The sequence below is a fragment of the Papio anubis genome, chromosome 7, assembly GCF_008728515.1.
Source record: "Papio anubis isolate 15944 chromosome 7, Panubis1.0, whole genome shotgun sequence".
Lineage (NCBI taxonomy): Eukaryota > Metazoa > Chordata > Mammalia > Primates > Cercopithecidae > Papio > Papio anubis.
Genome location: NC_044982.1, coordinates 135,668,912 through 135,685,392, shown reverse-complemented (window position 1 = coordinate 135,685,392; position 16,481 = coordinate 135,668,912). Strand labels below are relative to the sequence as shown.

General features: G+C 46.1%; 1 protein-coding gene across 1 annotated transcript in view; it reads right to left on the bottom strand.

Annotated features, from left to right (window-relative positions):
- The window catches only part of LOC116275835 (unconventional myosin-Vc-like), an 80,513-nt gene that overhangs the window by 22,580 nt on the left and 41,452 nt on the right, over positions 1 to 16,481 (bottom strand). Inside the window, exons 19-25 of the mRNA XM_031668674.1 lie at positions 14,896 to 15,061; positions 12,773 to 12,919; positions 10,565 to 10,729; positions 8,748 to 8,841; positions 6,091 to 6,154; positions 2,336 to 2,516; positions 57 to 150 (exon numbers count right to left, since the gene is read on the bottom strand). Coding sequence (XP_031524534.1) covers positions 57 to 150; positions 2,336 to 2,516; positions 6,091 to 6,154; positions 8,748 to 8,841; positions 10,565 to 10,729; positions 12,773 to 12,919; positions 14,896 to 15,061 — 911 coding nt within the window. The remainder of the gene's footprint in view (positions 1 to 56; positions 151 to 2,335; positions 2,517 to 6,090; positions 6,155 to 8,747; positions 8,842 to 10,564; positions 10,730 to 12,772; positions 12,920 to 14,895; positions 15,062 to 16,481) is intronic.

The following is a 16,481-nucleotide window of genomic DNA, read 5'->3' as shown; positions in this document are numbered from 1 at the left end:
CAGCTATGATAAATTCAGTCTACACCCATGGACTAAGAGACTCATATTTTTATTACCTCTCATTTCCCGTTTTTGTGACTGCACATGTTTCTCCACATCTATCTTCTGTGCCTGAAGTAGCTGTATCTCTTTTTCGAACTCAGAGATTGTCTGAATCACAGCAACGACAGAATCAGGTAAAGAAAAAAACAGCAATTATGCTTTATATGAGACAAAGGGAACACAATTACGGCGTCGCCTGTCTACACAAGACATCCTCACTGCAGTTTCTTTCTTAGCTAAGATCTTGTTAAACCATCACTGCCCACACAGCTTGGCCTTGAGGCATGCTTAACTACTCAACATGCCAGACCTACTGGGTTGTATCAGTAGAATTAACTTCCCTGGGCCGGGCGCAGTGGCTCACACCTGTAATCCCAGCACTTTGGGAGGCTGAGACGGGTGGATCACCTGAGGTCAGGAGTTTGAGACCAGCCCGACCAACAAGGTAAAACCCTGTCTCTACTAAAAATACAAAAATTAGCCGGGCGTGGTGGCAGATGCCTGTAATCCCAGCTACTTGGGAGGCTGAGGCACGAGAATTGCTTGAACCTGGGAGGTGGGGTTGCAGTGAGCCAAGATGCTGCCATTGCACTCCAGCCTGGGTGACAAGAGCAAAACTCTGTCTCAAAAAAACCCCAAAAAACAAAAATCAAAAACCCAGAGTAATTTTTTTTTTTTGAGACGGAGTCTTGCTCTGTCACCCAGGCTGGAGTCCAATGGTGTGATCTCAGCTCACTGTAACCTCTACCTTCCAGGTTCAAGCAATTCTCCTGCTTCAGCCTCCCGAGTATCTGGGACTACAGGCACGTGCCACCTTGCCTGGCTAATTTTTTTTTTTTTTTTTGTATTTCTAGTAGAGACGGGGTTTCACCGTGTTGGCCAGGATGGTCTCCATCTCCTTACCTCGTGATCTGCCCGCCTTGGCCTCCCAAAGTGCTGGGATTACAGGCGTGAGCCACCACGCCCAGCCCAGAGTAATCTTAAGAGATCACACTGGAGAGTTACCCAGTCTTAGCTACCAAAGAGAAAGTGAGTGACACCTACTGGTACCTCTCTGCAAGCGCAGTCTCACAATTTCCTACATTTAAGATACAGACCTCAGACTTCAGCCAGATGACAGGACTCCCACAGACTGACATCAGGCTCATGTGGCTGCTAAGAGTGAAGCAGTCACAGGAATGAAAGTGACCCTTCCTGATCATGTGGTCTGACCTCCTACTTTTAAACAATAGGGGACGGGGCCCAAAGAAGACACATACTTCAGCTATGGAATTCAGTGTCCACCCGGATGCAATCCCAAAAGCTCTTCTAAACCACACATGGCTAGTTCATGACAATTACAAAGAATATTTGCATAATCCTGCTCTGATAATATGTATTTCACATATTTAGTAGAAGCTTAAAAGCTTTCCAACTTAATGATGAAATGTCTTACATTTAAGAACACAGGTACACTCAGGTTTAAGTTTTCTGGTAGGGAAACAATTCACTTAAGCCTTGATTGTCCAAGCATGGATCATTACTTCATCTATTCATTCATTTTTCTCAAGAGCTTTTTATTAAATTGCCCAGGAATATTTATATATTTTTAATGATAAATACAGGTAACAATATTTTTATGTATGATTATGCAGTTTTAAAAATTCTATGTGATTTTTCCCTCTCAGGTTTATAAAAATTTACTTTAAAATTTCTACCATTGACAATTTATAGCTTTATTGATGTTATAATTTATGAATATAATGTGGAATAATTCAGCTGATTAAGATGTTATCACCTCAAATACTTGTCATTTTTTGTGGTGAGAACATTTAAGATTTATTCATAGCAATTTTGAATGTACAATATGCTCTTATTAACTACATTCACCACACTCTGCATTGGATAATTGTTTTTGTAAATTTTCTAGTAACGGTTTAAATGAAGTATTTTGATAATAAGGTAACTTAACTTTAATGCAGATGTTTATAGATTTATAGTGATGGATTATATAATAAGGATTCACCTCAATTTACAGTCTAATTTGGAAGTATTCTCTACATCAACATATTTAAATAACTTTACATAAATGTAATTTCAAAAAAGTTAGAAAGTTGACTTTTAAAATATGGAATACAATGATTGCTAAATCAAAGGCAGCCTGGAGGTTCACAGTTGGAAGGACTGAAGGAATCAGGCTCTATTTGCCTGTGGCCTTTACACAGATGCTTTTAGCTGTCTAATCTGTGGGAACTTGGAATTGCAATCAAATGACTTAACCAGAGGGCAGGGCTGAACGTGAGAGCAGCTCTACCTTGGCCTGCTTGCTCAGGCGGGCCACTTCTGCCTTCAAGCCATCAGAAGTGACGTGCTCCTCCTCTACCAGCTGTTGGAGTTGCGTCTTCTCATCCTTGAGAGCTTTAATTTCTTCTTTCAAAGACTGAATCTGCTTCTCATAGTCTTGTGTTTTCAGTTCAAAACTTTTTTCAAGAAGCCTAGGCAGCAAAAGAAGAAAATAATTTAGAGCTGAGTGTGGTGGCTCAAACCTGTAATCCCAGCACTTTGGGAGGCCAAGGCAGGCGGATCCCTTGAGCCCAGGAGTTCGAGACCAGCCTGGGCAACAAGAGAGACCCCCTCGTCTCCACTAAAAATACAAAAATTAGCCAGGTGTGGTGGCGCACGCCTGTAGTCCCAGCTACCCAGGAGGCTGAGGTGGGTGAATCGCTTGAGCCCAGGAGGTCCAGGCTGCAGTGAGCTGAGATCATGCCACTGCACTTCAACCTGGGTGACAGAGCGAGACCCTCCCCACAACTCCCCCCACTCCCTCAAAAAAAGAAGAAAATAATTTAGAATTGTCTCTACAGTCTTTACTTTGAATTAGAATACATTGTTTTGAAAACAACAAGAGGAAACAAGTTAATTAGGACCTACTGTGACAGTTCCAGCAGATAATGGCCTTATTTTTAGTAAACTGTTTCCTCTTCTCTTAGGTTAAAGGCAACTTCTTACACCTCCTGATCTGAAAGGTGTAGCTTTACAATGATCACGCACCGGGGACACTGGATAGGGAGCCTGAACTTAAAATACACACTGGTTGTTGGGACACTGTATTCCCAATCCCCCGGGGTTCCATGCAGTCCCCTGGAAGGGCCATTTTCCCTCAGAGAATATCTTGGCGTGCTCTGCCAAGTCCTGGCTCCTTCCTCGTTCCAAGGATCCTGCTGGGAGTTTGTTTGATCCTAAACAATAGAGCTATCTGATATGTCCAGGGGTCTAGCCCTTCAAAAATTCTGGAATAAACGGCAGCTAATCCAGGTGCCCAAAAGTGCATGTAAATCCAACTGCTCTAGAAGGTTGCTCAATTAAAAATTTGATGATTAACTAAGAAAATAATTGAAAAGAGATACATAACCAACACAGCCCACAGGGGCCCTGAAGCGGTGCCAGAAGCTCTATGAGTTTATTAAATCATTCTACTTGCTGAGCTGTCATCTCAGTTCCTTTTATAACTCGCTTTTATAGCACAAAGGGAAAAACTCTGAGAAAGAGAGCCACATTCCCAATAAATTTGTTTGATTTCTTTTTTATAGATTTTATTTATTTATTTATTTACTTTTGAGACGGAGTTTTCTCTTACCCAGGCTGGAGTGAAGTGGCGCAATCTCAGCTCACTGCAACCTCCGCCCCCCAGGTTCGAGTGATTCTCCTGCCTCAGCCTCCCGAGTAGCTGGGATTATAAGGTGCCCATCACTACACCCAGCTAATGTTTGTATTTTTAGTAGAGACGGGGTTTTGCCATGTTGGCGAGGCTGGTCTCAAAATCCTGACCTCAGGTGATCCGCGCCTGCCTTGGCCTCCCAAAGTGCTGGGAGGCATGAGCCACTGCACATAGCCTCTTTTTTCTATAGATATTAACAAACTTTGTTTCCAGGTTTTTAAAAAAACTGCAGTGCTCCCAAGAGGCCAGTAAAATGCCTTTGAAAAAGAAAACTGCAACCAGAAGTCTTCCTTTTTTTTTTTTTTTTTTGGAGACAAGGTCTCATTCTGTCACCCAGGTTGGAGTACAGTGGCGCGATCTCAGCTCACTGCAACCTCCGCCTCCCGGGTTCAAGCAATTCTCCTGCCTCAGCCTCCCGTGTAGCTGGGATTACAGGCATCTGCCACCACGCCTGGCTAATTTTTGTATTTTTAGTAGAGATGGGGTTTCACCACATTGGCCAGGCTGGTCTCAAACTCCTGACCTCAGGTGATCTGTCCGCCTCGGCCTCCCAAAGTGCTGGGATTACAGGCATGAGCCACTACACCTGGCCCAGAAGTCTTATGTGAAAAGAATCTTAGACCCACAGACGGAGCTGGTCAGGAGGGTGCCCACAGACTGCAGGCCTCTTGGAGCCTCCTGAGAATTGTGACAGGGGCCAGGAATTCCCCACTTGGCTGACCAAGGGCTAAACCAAGCTACAGACGAGTGCTAACGAGGAGGCAGAACACGGGCCTAGAGACGGTGAAGAGTTTTACTCCCTTCACTGGCCTGCCTTGCCCTGACCCAGTTAGGACTGCAAACAGCCCACAATGACCCGGCCTCAGCCTGGCTCTCCAAACCCCCAGCTTGAAATGATCACTCCCAAGTGGTCCCTGCACGTGGACAGATGCCAAGAGCCGAGCTCTTCTCCTCACATGAAACACTCATCGACAATTATATTTTTCTAGGTAAATGAGTTAATTAGACATATTTAAAAACTGATGGAGGATCATGAAACACTTCATATATCTGTTAACTCCTGGAGCAATTCTGGGATATTCCCTCCTCTCTTTAGAATCCTATTTCCTCACCCAGACCCAGGCTGTCCTGCTCACCGCTTGGGAAAGTTTTGTATCCTACCACCACAGGCAGACCTGAGCTTTCTAGACCCCAAAAGAGATGTGCCAAGAATGTTCTATCTCTTTCCAGCACCCTGCCATGCACCCCAACTTTGAGATCTAAAAACCTTTGACTACTTAAGAGAAGGGAAGCCCAGATTGGAGTCCTTGGAGGTTAGCAAAGGGTTTGCTATTGAGATAGGAAAGGTGGGCTGGTACAGTACAAGGTCAGGCACCTGCCTTAATTTCTGTGAGGTGCGTTATTTACCTTATCTCTTGGGATAAAAGACAAACTAACAAGTACAATAGGTGGGGAAGGAAGGGAGGGAGGTTTATTTCCTAGGCAAGAATCTTAATGCTTGGATTTGGTGGAAGTTGAAGGTGGTGGTAGTCTCTGAATTTTGCACTGTCTTAGCAATAAAGTAAAAAAAAGGAAGAAAGAGGCCAGGCACGGTGGCTCAAGCCTGTAATCCCAGCACTTTGGGAGGCCGAGACAGGCGGATCACGAGATCAGGAGATCGAGACCATCCTGGCGAACACGGTGAAACCCCGTCTCTACTAAAAAATACAAAAAAACTAGCCGGGCGAGGTGGCGGGCGCCTGTAGTCCCAGCTACTCGGGAGGCCGAGGCAGGAGAATGCCGTAAACCCAGGAGGCAGAGCTTGCAGTGAGCTGAGATCCGGCCACTGCACTCCAGCCTGGGTGACAGAGCAAGACTCCGTCTCAAAAAAAAAAGAAAGAAAGAAAGAGAAAAAGAAAAGGAGGAGAGGAAGGAGAGGAAGGAAGGAAGGAAAGGAAGGAAGGAAGGGAGGGAAAGAAAGAAAGAAAGAGAGAAAGGGAGGGAGGATGGGAGGGAGGGAGGGAGGAAGGAAGGAAGGAAGGAAGGAAAGAGAGAGAGAGAGAAAAAGAGAAAGAAAGTAATTAGTTCCTGGTGATCCAGTGTACCCACCCAGCAGAAGCTTTATGGACTACTCTAGAATGTGTTCAGCATCTGATAGCACACATTGTGGAACTTAGCTCTCATAAATCTCTAATCTCACTTCCTAAAAATAGGCACACCCCACTTTCTTGTATCTGTGATCTCCCATATCACAGATAGTCACACCCCACTTTCTTGTATCTGTGATCTCCTATATGCAAACTGAGATGGAAAATATAAAACAGCACAGAGAGAAGAAAGAAAGTAGCTTTAAGGCAAACTAGATTCCATACATTCTTTGCCGTTCTTCCTTTTGTACATCATCAAAGAGCTGCTTGGTGAGGTTGTCCATTTTTTCTGTAAAAAGAGAATGCTTTCTGAGATATGTCTGCCAAATCAATGCCTTGATTGTTTCATGTTATGTTTCAGAAAGTGAGACTATCAGGACAATCATGTGATGTTTATTATTAACAGGACTTACAATGAGAGCATAGGTCATTTTTTATAAAGAAGAAATACAGATGAGGGGGTTTCAAAATAATAATTCTCACAAATTTGTCAGGTTGGAATTATCAATAAATAGTTTCATTTATAGTACTTTTATTGGTCTGTTATTTATTAAAATAGATATATTGGCTTTGAGACAATGAATATCATTAAAAATAAATAGAAACCATTTGGGAAGAAAATGATCCATTTGTGACAAGGTTTCTCAGTCTTGGCATTATTGCTACTATGGGCTGGATAATTCTTTGCTGTGGAGAGGGGGCTGCCCATCCCTGGCTTCTACCCTCTAGAAGCCAGTAGCACCTCTGCTCCAGTTGTGACAACCCAAATTGGTTCCAGACATTGCCAAATGTCTGGGGGTGAGGCGGCAGCAAAGCTGAGAACCACTCATCTGTGATAACCAAGAAAATAATTAAATGTCTGGGAAAGAGGAAGTACAAAAAGGCAGCTGTTAACACTGAAATACAAGAGTTGCAAACACAAAGTCTGCAGACCGAGGGGCAGGACGTTCCATGGCTGTGACAACCCCACATTCCCAACACACCCGTATGCCACAGGGATCATCAAAATGGGAGAAAGGCAATGCAGCCCCTCAAACGGCGATGCTCCTGTTTGCACTGAGCTGACATCTCATCCTTGAGATCTACCTCACCTCTGAGCCCCGCCCCAGAAGGAGTCCTCGGGGTGCAGTCTCGATAGCGATTCTCCAAATTACTTTTTTTTTTTAAGCCAACGGTTTAATAGTTTGTCTAACGTAGTGCCAAATGTTTCTGAATCAAAATGACTGCTTCAGAACGTTGTGAGGCAGCCAGGAAATACTGGGGGAAATGCTCAAACTTTAATTTAGAAGCCAACATGTTTGATATAACTTCAATTTTCAATTAACCAAAAGCACTGGCTTTAACTCTAGTGCTTACCATCTTGGGCCATTTGCAGATGGGCTACAGAAGCTGCTCGAATGTGATTTACTTCTCAAGGGGAACGGGATTATGTCCATGTTAAGTCAGAATCTCAAAAAGGGGAAACAGCATTTGAGAGCATCCCTGGGTCTTAGGTCACAAGCATAGGTAAAGGTTGGTGCTGTTCACAAAACACTGTTTGCCAGGAAGGGGGAGGCGCACAGGATAAGCAGTTTATAAATATTACGTTGAAAGTTTTCATGGACTTTTTGGAAGAGGATATAAAATTACTCACCCAAACATGACATGGTCTCAGAAACATAATTTTCAGGTTATATTCCTAAGAATGTAAATGCCCTTGTGGGAAATTCTACTTGAAATTAGGGGGGAAAAAACCCACAACCACCACCCAAGAGGAGTGTGCTGTAATAAAAAGGGTGGAGGTGGGGAAACCCTTTCCTAACTCAGGTTCAAGGTTTACTCCCAGACCTCTGACATGCCCCTGTTCATCTCTGACATTCACATGGCTCCGGTGCCCACACCATCAGCCCTACAGAGACGGGGTGGAGGGCACACACTACCTGGAACAGGAGGGCACAGCCTTTCCTGCCCCAGTGCCCTGGTGTCAGGTTGTTTACTCCCTCTTCACTAACATTCGCTCCTCCCACTCTCTGCCCTGAACTCCCAGCGCTCTGCACTCCTCTGGCTCCCATCATATCCACCATCTGCTGGGCCGGAGGTGTGTGCAGAATCCCCAGGCCTGAACCCTCGTGCTCCTGCTGCCCCCACGTTGGAGCTCAAGGAAGAGATCCCTAGGCAAGATCACTGACAGTGGTGATTTAAACTATGTGGTCAGTGACCGCCAGGCTTTGTTGCCTGTTGACTTTTCTGGGATACAGCAAGCAAGTATTGTCAAGTTGAATTTGAGCTGAAAAGCTCAAATGTATAGAGCTAGGCTAAGCATAGCTGTTCCACACCCCTAAAGGAAGTGATACCTACTGGTTCCAGGGTCTGCCCTTCACTCTGGGCAGGACAGTAGCAGAGGACATGGGTATCACTTAGGCTAATTAACTCTGACAGATCTGAATTTTTTCTGCAAATCTTTGGTGAGCACCAAACATGACCACAGCATTACTCTGACTGCACATCAGGATTACCATGAAAGTTTTCTAAAATTAGACGTCTGAACCACCTCTGACACCACTACACACCCATGCGCACACACAGACACACACACACCCATTTCCCGATGCAAAAGCTCCGGGCTCATGGTCCGACCCTCTGCACTTTGCAAAGGGCCCAGGAAGTTCTGAGGCACAGAGAGGAATTGCTGTGCTGTCTGGCAAAAGACGGAAATAAAATAGACGAATCTGTAGGGCAAAGTTACCACGACTTAAATATGGCTATTCCTTGTGAGCAAAAATTGTCTCACTAAACTAAGTGTACACCAGAGACCCCTGGTTCTAAAACTGGTCACCCCCAGTACCGTTTACTGAGTGACTAAATCAGTGAATGTCTGGATTTGTGCCCCCCCCGAGCTTTACCTTTCAACTCTTCAGTCTTCTCTTGAAGCTTCAGCTGTATTTGGTCTTTCTGTGTTTCCAGTTCTGAATTATGCTTCTGAAGCTTTGCCAACTTCTAGCAGAGGGAAGGGGAAAAAACAAACTTTTTTGAAAACCTCACTTCAAGCTGTCACCATTGCCTTTCTTGGCAAAAAGATGTATATTCTTAAATTAGTTTATTTTTTCTCAGCTCCTGTCCATAGATAACAGCTAGCACCAGCCCACTGTAAGACGCTGCCGTTAGTTTCACATGCAAGGGCTCAACGTGACTTCAAAGGTGACACTATTCCCGACCTGGCCAGCAAGGGCTGAAACAAGGAGCAAGGACACATCCAAGACCTCCTCAATGTCAGGGACATACCTCTTCCTTTTGCCGAGCTTCTCAATAGCCAGGGGACTTTATATATCGAATAGGCTACGATTACGCAGTTGATGGCGTAAAGGGATTCACACTTTGCAATTGTTATGACTCAGGAAGGATGTGTGAGCGCAGCAGAATTCCTATCATTTTGGCTTCTCCTGGTAAAGTGTCTGCTGGGCTGGCAGCAGGCCCGTGGTGCTGACTGATGGTGACTGGCAGCTGGCGATGCCCACGGCAGCAGTGTTGGTGCACCCAGCACCGGGGCATGGGGAGGGCAAAGGGATGTCTTCTGGGACTCCAATCCACCAACCCTGGGTGCTAGGACTTTGAAAATGCAGCAGAGGCCGGGTGCAGTGGCTCACGCCTGTAATCCCTGCACTTTGGGAGGTCAAGCGGGGGTGGATCACTGGAGGTCAGGAGTTCGAGACCAGCCTGGCCAACATGGTGAAACCCCACCTCTATTAAAAATACAAAAAATTAGCCGGGTGTTGTGGTGTGTACCTGTAATCCCAGCTACTCCTTGGGAGGCTGAGGAAGGAGAATTGCTTGACCTCGGGAGGCAGAGGTTGCAGTGGGCTGCAATCGTGCCACTACACTGCACTCCAGCCTGGGTGACAGCGAGACTCCGTCTAAAAAAAAAAAAAAACAAAAACCCAAAATGCGGCAGAGTGGATGGTAATAAAGATCACCTTCTTAGAAGACACTGGCTCACACTTTTGCAGGGACTCACCACAGGCATTTGGCTAACTTATTTCATCTGACCATTTTATTCTCACAAAATTCTGTCAATCTCTTTTTGTTATTCTCATTTTATACAGGAGGAAACTAAAATTCATTATGGTAGGCATTTGGCTAAAGTATTTCATCTGATGATTTTATTCCCACAACAATTCTATCAGTCCTTTTTTGTTATTCTCATTTTTTTATATGAGGAAACTAAAATTCAGAGAGGGTAAGGGACTTTAGCCAAGGCTGCCCAGCCAGACAAAGGCAAGATTTGAATCTAGGGCATCTGGTTTTTATGCTGACTGCTGTTTTCACTACACCAGAGATGAAAACCCTACCCTAGCTTCGCATCGCTGTTCAGGGGAAGATGTTTCCAGGGCACAGACCTTAAGGACAAGTGAGAGGAGACCGAGGTCATCCTGGAAGAAAGGGAAGCAGTCAGCCAGGGCTCTTTGGGCCTATCATCACTTTGCAAAACTCGAAAGAGAAAACCTATGTTGCATTTCTCTCTTTATTAACCTCCTCCCTTCCCCTAGACTCTAATCCTCTGATATCGCTCTTCCTAAAAGGTAGGCTCCCTTTGGTAATGGAAGCTGATAGCAAAATCTGATTTGCTCTGCAGAAATCCACTTCATAGGAAAAGCCTGCAGCGCTCATCTTCTCCACAGAGAGTCCACGTGTTTCCATCCCGTCTCACACGCCCGCAGCTGACCTCTTCCACAGCATCCCTGTATCTCTTCCCCTTCTCCTCATAATTTCGCCTGTGGGCGGCTGCTCTTTCTAGCTCTGCTTCCAGCTTCTGAATCTTTTCCACATCCCCGGCTCGAAGAGCAGCCAGGCTGGTCAGCTTCTCCACCAGCCCATGGTTTTCTTTGTTCTACAGAAAAGAAAATTCAGATGTTTAGAGGTTTATTCAAACAAAGACACTATTCCATTTAATTCTCATAGCCTTTGACACGGCATCCAAATTTGAGAGGTTGCTTTACGCTGATCACACTTATCACTGCACTGACATTTGTTAGCATCTTCTCTGTGGTGAAACAGTATGGCAGATCTTGCTGGGTCCATGTCTTCCCAAACTGGTGGCTATTTTAATGTGAGAAGTTTCCAATTCTGGCGAACCAGGACAACCTTAGTGTTACAGGCTGAACTATGCCCCCCAAAATTCATTTGTTGAAGTCTTAACCCCTGAAGTTAGGAATATCGCTGTTTTGAAGACAGGGTCTTTAGAGAGGGAATTAAGGTAAAACCAGCCCTCGGGGTGAGCCCTAGTCCAATATGATTGGTGTCCTTAGAACAAAAGGGGATTAAGACACAGACACAGGCATGGAGGGAAGATCATGTAAAGACAGACAGAGGTGGCAGCCATCTACAAGCTAAGGAGAGACGCCGCAGAAGAAACCAACCCTGCCAAAACCTTGATATGGGACCTCCAGCCTCCAAAACCGTAAGACAGTAAATTTCTGTTGTTTAAGCCACCCAGTCAATGATACTTTGCTATGACAGTCCTAGCAAACTAACACACCTAGGACAGGCAGCATCGGTACTCCCACCAGGCACTGCTCCTGGCTGGCCGCAGCTATTTTTAAGTGTTATTCTGCACAAGCTGTGTAGCAGGCAGGCCTGTTACACAACAGCACACTGAGGGAAACCCCATCAGCTGCCAAATCTATTTGTTCACCCACTCACCCTTTCGTTCAGGACCCCTGTGGTACAGCTTAGGGCTAAGTTTAAAGCTCACCTTAGGAGAGCCTCAGGATTAGTGGAGACAGGCCTGCGAGTGAGTTTTATGGATCTGGACACTGTGTGTTCCACAGCATACGGATGTTTCTTTTCTTTTCTTTTTTGTTTGCTTTTTGAGATGGAGTCTCACTCTCTGTTGCCCAGGCTGGAGCGCAGTGGCACAATCTCAGCTCACTGCAAGCTCCACCTCCCGGGTCCACACCATTCTCCTGGCTCAGCCTCCCGAGTAGCTGGGACTACAGGTGCCCGCCACGACACCCGGCTAATTTTTTGTATTTTTAGTAAAGACAGGGTTTCACCGTGTTAGCCAGGATGGTCTCGATCTCCTGACCTCGTGATCCGCCCGCCTCAGGCTCCCAAAGTGCTGGGATTACGGGCTTGAGCCACCGCGCCCAGCTGGATATTTCTTTTGTTTTTTTTGAGATGGAGTTTTGCTCTTGTTGCCCAGGCTGGAGTGCAGTGGTGCGATCTTGGCTCACCGCAACCTCTACCTCCCGGGTTCAAGTGATTCTCCTGCCTCAGCCTCCTGAGTAGCTGGGATTACAGGCACGCACCCCCACACCTGGCTAATTTTATATTTTTAGTAGAGATGGGATTTCGCAATGTTGGTCAGGCTGGTCTCGAAGTCCTGACCTCAGGTGATCCGTCCGCCATGGCCTCCCAAAGTGCTGGGATTACAGGCGTGAGTCACCACACCCGGCCTTGGATGTTTCTTTTCATACCAGTGGGAACGGTATGGGGAATCTTCCCAAACTAGGCAGGGCTGCAGCTAGACCCTAAGGCACCTGTGGGAAAATTAGAAATGGCAGCTCCTCTGAGCTGATGTCATCCCGAGGCAGCACGCTTGGCATGCAGACAGCATCTTTGAGCAAATGAGGTACCTTTGCCTCAAGGCAACACAGCTTCACACAGGGACACCTGCCTTGGAAAGTGGAGCCAGGCTGGACTCAGCCCCACCTGCCCTCTGAGGTAGGCATACTTGTGCAGTATATAACCTACACCACCACAGGCAGCAACCCTTTACAGTGTACCTCTGTTTCCTAGCTCAGGTGGTCCACGTAAACTGAACCTCCTAACATGGGCATACATTTGAATAGCACAGCTAAGGAACTGCTCCAGAACAAACTACAGCCATGTAAGAAAAAGTAAATGTAAAAGATGCACTATGAGCACCTACCTGATCTTCCAGTTTTTTCTGCAAACGCTGGACCCTGTAAGTAAGCTGAATATTGAGCACGAATCGTCGGATACTCTGGAATCTGCGTCTGGCCAGCCACGCCCGTGCGTATTTCTGCAGGATCACAGCCTTGTGTTCCTCCAGCATCTTTAAAACAAGGTTTTGTGAAATATAAACTGGACCCCAACTGCTTCTCTAAAACAGTCTTACTATTGTTGGTAAAAAATGGTATGAGAAATCCATGTCCCAAGAAATCGGTCTCTGCTATAACTTTCTTTTTTTCTTTTCTTTTTCTTTTTTCTTTTTTGGAGAGACTAGTTATTTCAAAAAGATACTTGTCATATTCAGCATCAAAACAGTTGCATTAGGGCCACGTTTATGGCTCACACCTGTAATCCCAGTGCTTTGGGAGGCCCAGGAGGGAAGATCACTTGAGGCCAGGAGTTCAAGACCAGCCTAGGCAACATAGCAATACCTTATCTCTACAAAAAAATTTCAAAAAGTAGCCAGGTGTAGTGGCATGTACCTGTAGTCCTAGCTACTCAGGAGGCTGAGGCATGAGGATCCCTTTAGCCCAGGAGCTCAAGACTAGCCTTGGCAACACAGACAGACTCATTCTCTACCAAAAAAAAAAAAAAAAAAAAAAAAAAGAAAGAAAAATTAGCTGGGCATGGTGGCTCACGCCTGTGGTCCCAGCTACTCAGGAGGCCGAGATGGGAGGATTGCTTGAGCCTGGGAGGCTGAGGCTGCAGTGAGCCATGATTGTGCCACTGCACTCCAGCCTGAGCAATAGAGTGAGACTTCTCTCAAAAATAAATACCTTTTTTTTTTTTTAAAAAAAAAGGTGATTCCAGGAGTTAGCCAGAAAGAAACCCCCAAAATATACTGTTCAGGTTTTCGGCTTTAAAGTGTCTTTGGACAACTTTATTTTTTCATCAGAAGTGACCAAATTAAGACCGTGAAATCTCTGAGACCAAACTTTTGTCCTATCTCAACCCCTTTCCCATCCACTCACAGGATGGATCATGCACCCCTCATGTTGAAGTGAACACTTATTGCTCTCCTGCCTCCTTGAAAGAAAGAAAATTACGTTTTTGCCATATGAAGCTCATCTCATCACCCTTTTCTGGGTCTAAAGCTGCTGCCTCTAAAAGAGCCATCTCATTGTGCTTTGTATTAGTGCTAGAGAAATCTTGAATAGCGTATGTGGAAAACTTGTTCAATTTTATATTACTTTGAATTTGTTTCTTTGGAGTTGGGTACCCTGGCCATCTCATCTGGCTGTGAGAGCTCTCTACAGTCTGTGGGGTGGCAGTGTGCTGATTTTTTTTTTTTTTTTTGAGACGGAGTCTCGCTCTGCCACCCAGGCTGGAGTGCAGTGGCCGGATCTCAGTTCACTGCAAGCTCCGCCTCCCGGGCTCACGCCATTCTCCTGCCTCAGTCTCCTGAGTAGCTGGGACTACAGGCGCCCGCCACCACGCCAGGCTAATTTTTTGTATTTTTAGTAGAGATGGGGTTTCACCGTGTTAGCCAGGATGGTCTCGATCTCCTGACCTTGTGATCTGCTCACCTCGGCCTTCCGAAGTGCTGGGATTTACAGGCATGAGCCACCACGCCCGGCCAGTGTGCTGATCTTTTAAAGTTTCTTTCCCCACCCAGTCTCTGCTTTAGGTGAGGTCTGTTAGGTGCACATTATTGGCTTAAAATGTACTTTCCTTTGGTGTGGTCTCTTTGGGGCCAACTGGGAGAAAGAGAAACCAACAGTGCAACTGGTGTGTGTGTGTGTGCATGTGTGTGTGTGTGTGTGTGTGAGAGAGAGAGAGAGAGAGAGAGAGACCAGGTCTCCCTCTGTTGCCCATGCAGGCTGCAGTGTACTGGCATGATCATAGCTCACTGCAGCCTCGAACTCCTGGGCTCAAGGAATCCTCCCATCTCAGCTCCCTGATGTCCAGTTGGGACTACAGGCCTGAGCCACAGCACCTGGGAGAATCTCCTTTCTGGCTTGGCTGACACTTTGTACAAAGTGAGGTTGCCCACAGTGGAGTCTTTCCCTGGCCCCTGTTTTGTTCTCAGTAAGGAAGGCCCGTACACCCTCCCCTCCTCTAGAGAGAGGTTGGCCTTACCTTTCGATACCTCCTCCTTGCCAGGAATCCTCGGGTGTAGGCCTGGATGGTGATGGTGGCCACGCGAATCAGCTGATACAGGTTGCGAACAAGATACCCGCGGCAGTGCTTCTGAATGATTATGGCTGCCCAGGCTTCTTTTAAGGCCACTGCAGTAATAGCTTTCCTTGATTAACAAGGATGAAGAGTGAGTCTGTTATCCACAGAGCATCAACTTCCATCACACAGCTGCAAGCTTGGCTAGCATGTGTTTAGTAAGGAAGGTTCAAATATTTTGCACCTCTCCATATTAAATTCTGTGAGCGGTTTTTTATTCTAATGACTACTTGAGGCCAGTTCCCAGTTCCCTCTCCTTGAAGAACCACATGGGAACTTTCACACGTTTCCCATTCAGGCCAATCGATTCGCCTCCACTCAGGTACCCACAGAGACCACGACGAGACCGTGCACTGGCGCTGCACTTGCTCATTCATGTACTCATTCATTCATGTGAGAAATCGTGCTGGAGGCTCCAGATCAGGGCTGGCCAACGATGGCTACCACCTGTCCTTATCAAGCTTTACTGGAACACAGCCACATCTATTATTTACGTATCACCCATGGCTGCTTTCATGCCTCAGCAGCAGGAAAGACTGCAAGACCCCAACGCCTTAAATAATGATCATCTGGTCCTTTACAGAAAAAGTTTGCTGTCCCTGTCTAAATGACTAGAGGTGAAGATGATGTTCTTGCCTTTAGAATTGACAGCCTCACGTACAGAAAGACTAATAAATGGCCAAGAAAAAAGAAAAATAAAATACCAACTAACTAGATCTGTAAGTGAGAGGGGAAAAAACAGTTATTCTGCTTGGGGACAGCTGGTATGTGAACCAGCCCATGATAGAGTAGGATGTCTGTACCCAGTGAAGGCTGGAAAAGGCTTTCAGGATGAGGGACCAGCATGAGTAAAGGCATGGAGGCCCTGCAGTGCCTGAAATATTCAGAAAAGGAGTTTGTTTGGAATCACTAGAATAAGATGGATGAAGAAAATTAGACGTCGATGAGGTTAGAGAAATAGATGGGCACCATTTGTTATTTTAAAAACATATTTGTTGAACACCTTCTATGACAGCCACCATGCTAGGTCCAGGTATGGATGACCAGACAAGTGTGGCCCCTGCCCTCATGGAGCTTCCATTCTTATGAATGCACCCACGCTATGGAGGGCTTTGAATATCACGTCAGAGACTGAATGCTATTCTGTAGGAAACAGGGGCCTTAAAGGCAGGTGCAGGGCAGTGGCTCAATCAGGCTCTGATGTAGGAAGATGGGAAGGAGGTGGGAGGTGGAGCATGGTGCCATCAGAGTACAAGGTAGGTGATGCTGTGAGCTAAACTGGGGGCAGGAGTGGGATGGAATGAGTGGGACAGGCAAGAGGCCAGCAGGGCAGGATGATCAGGCCCTGGTGAGCCCCAAATAGGAAGGGAGCATAGCCTTGGCAGGGAAGATAACTATGGTTTCCTTCCCCAGAGACTGCTGTTATCAACTGGGCCCAGAAGCACAGGAGGGCGAGCCAGCCCAGCCGTGTGTCCATGCCACACCACGCT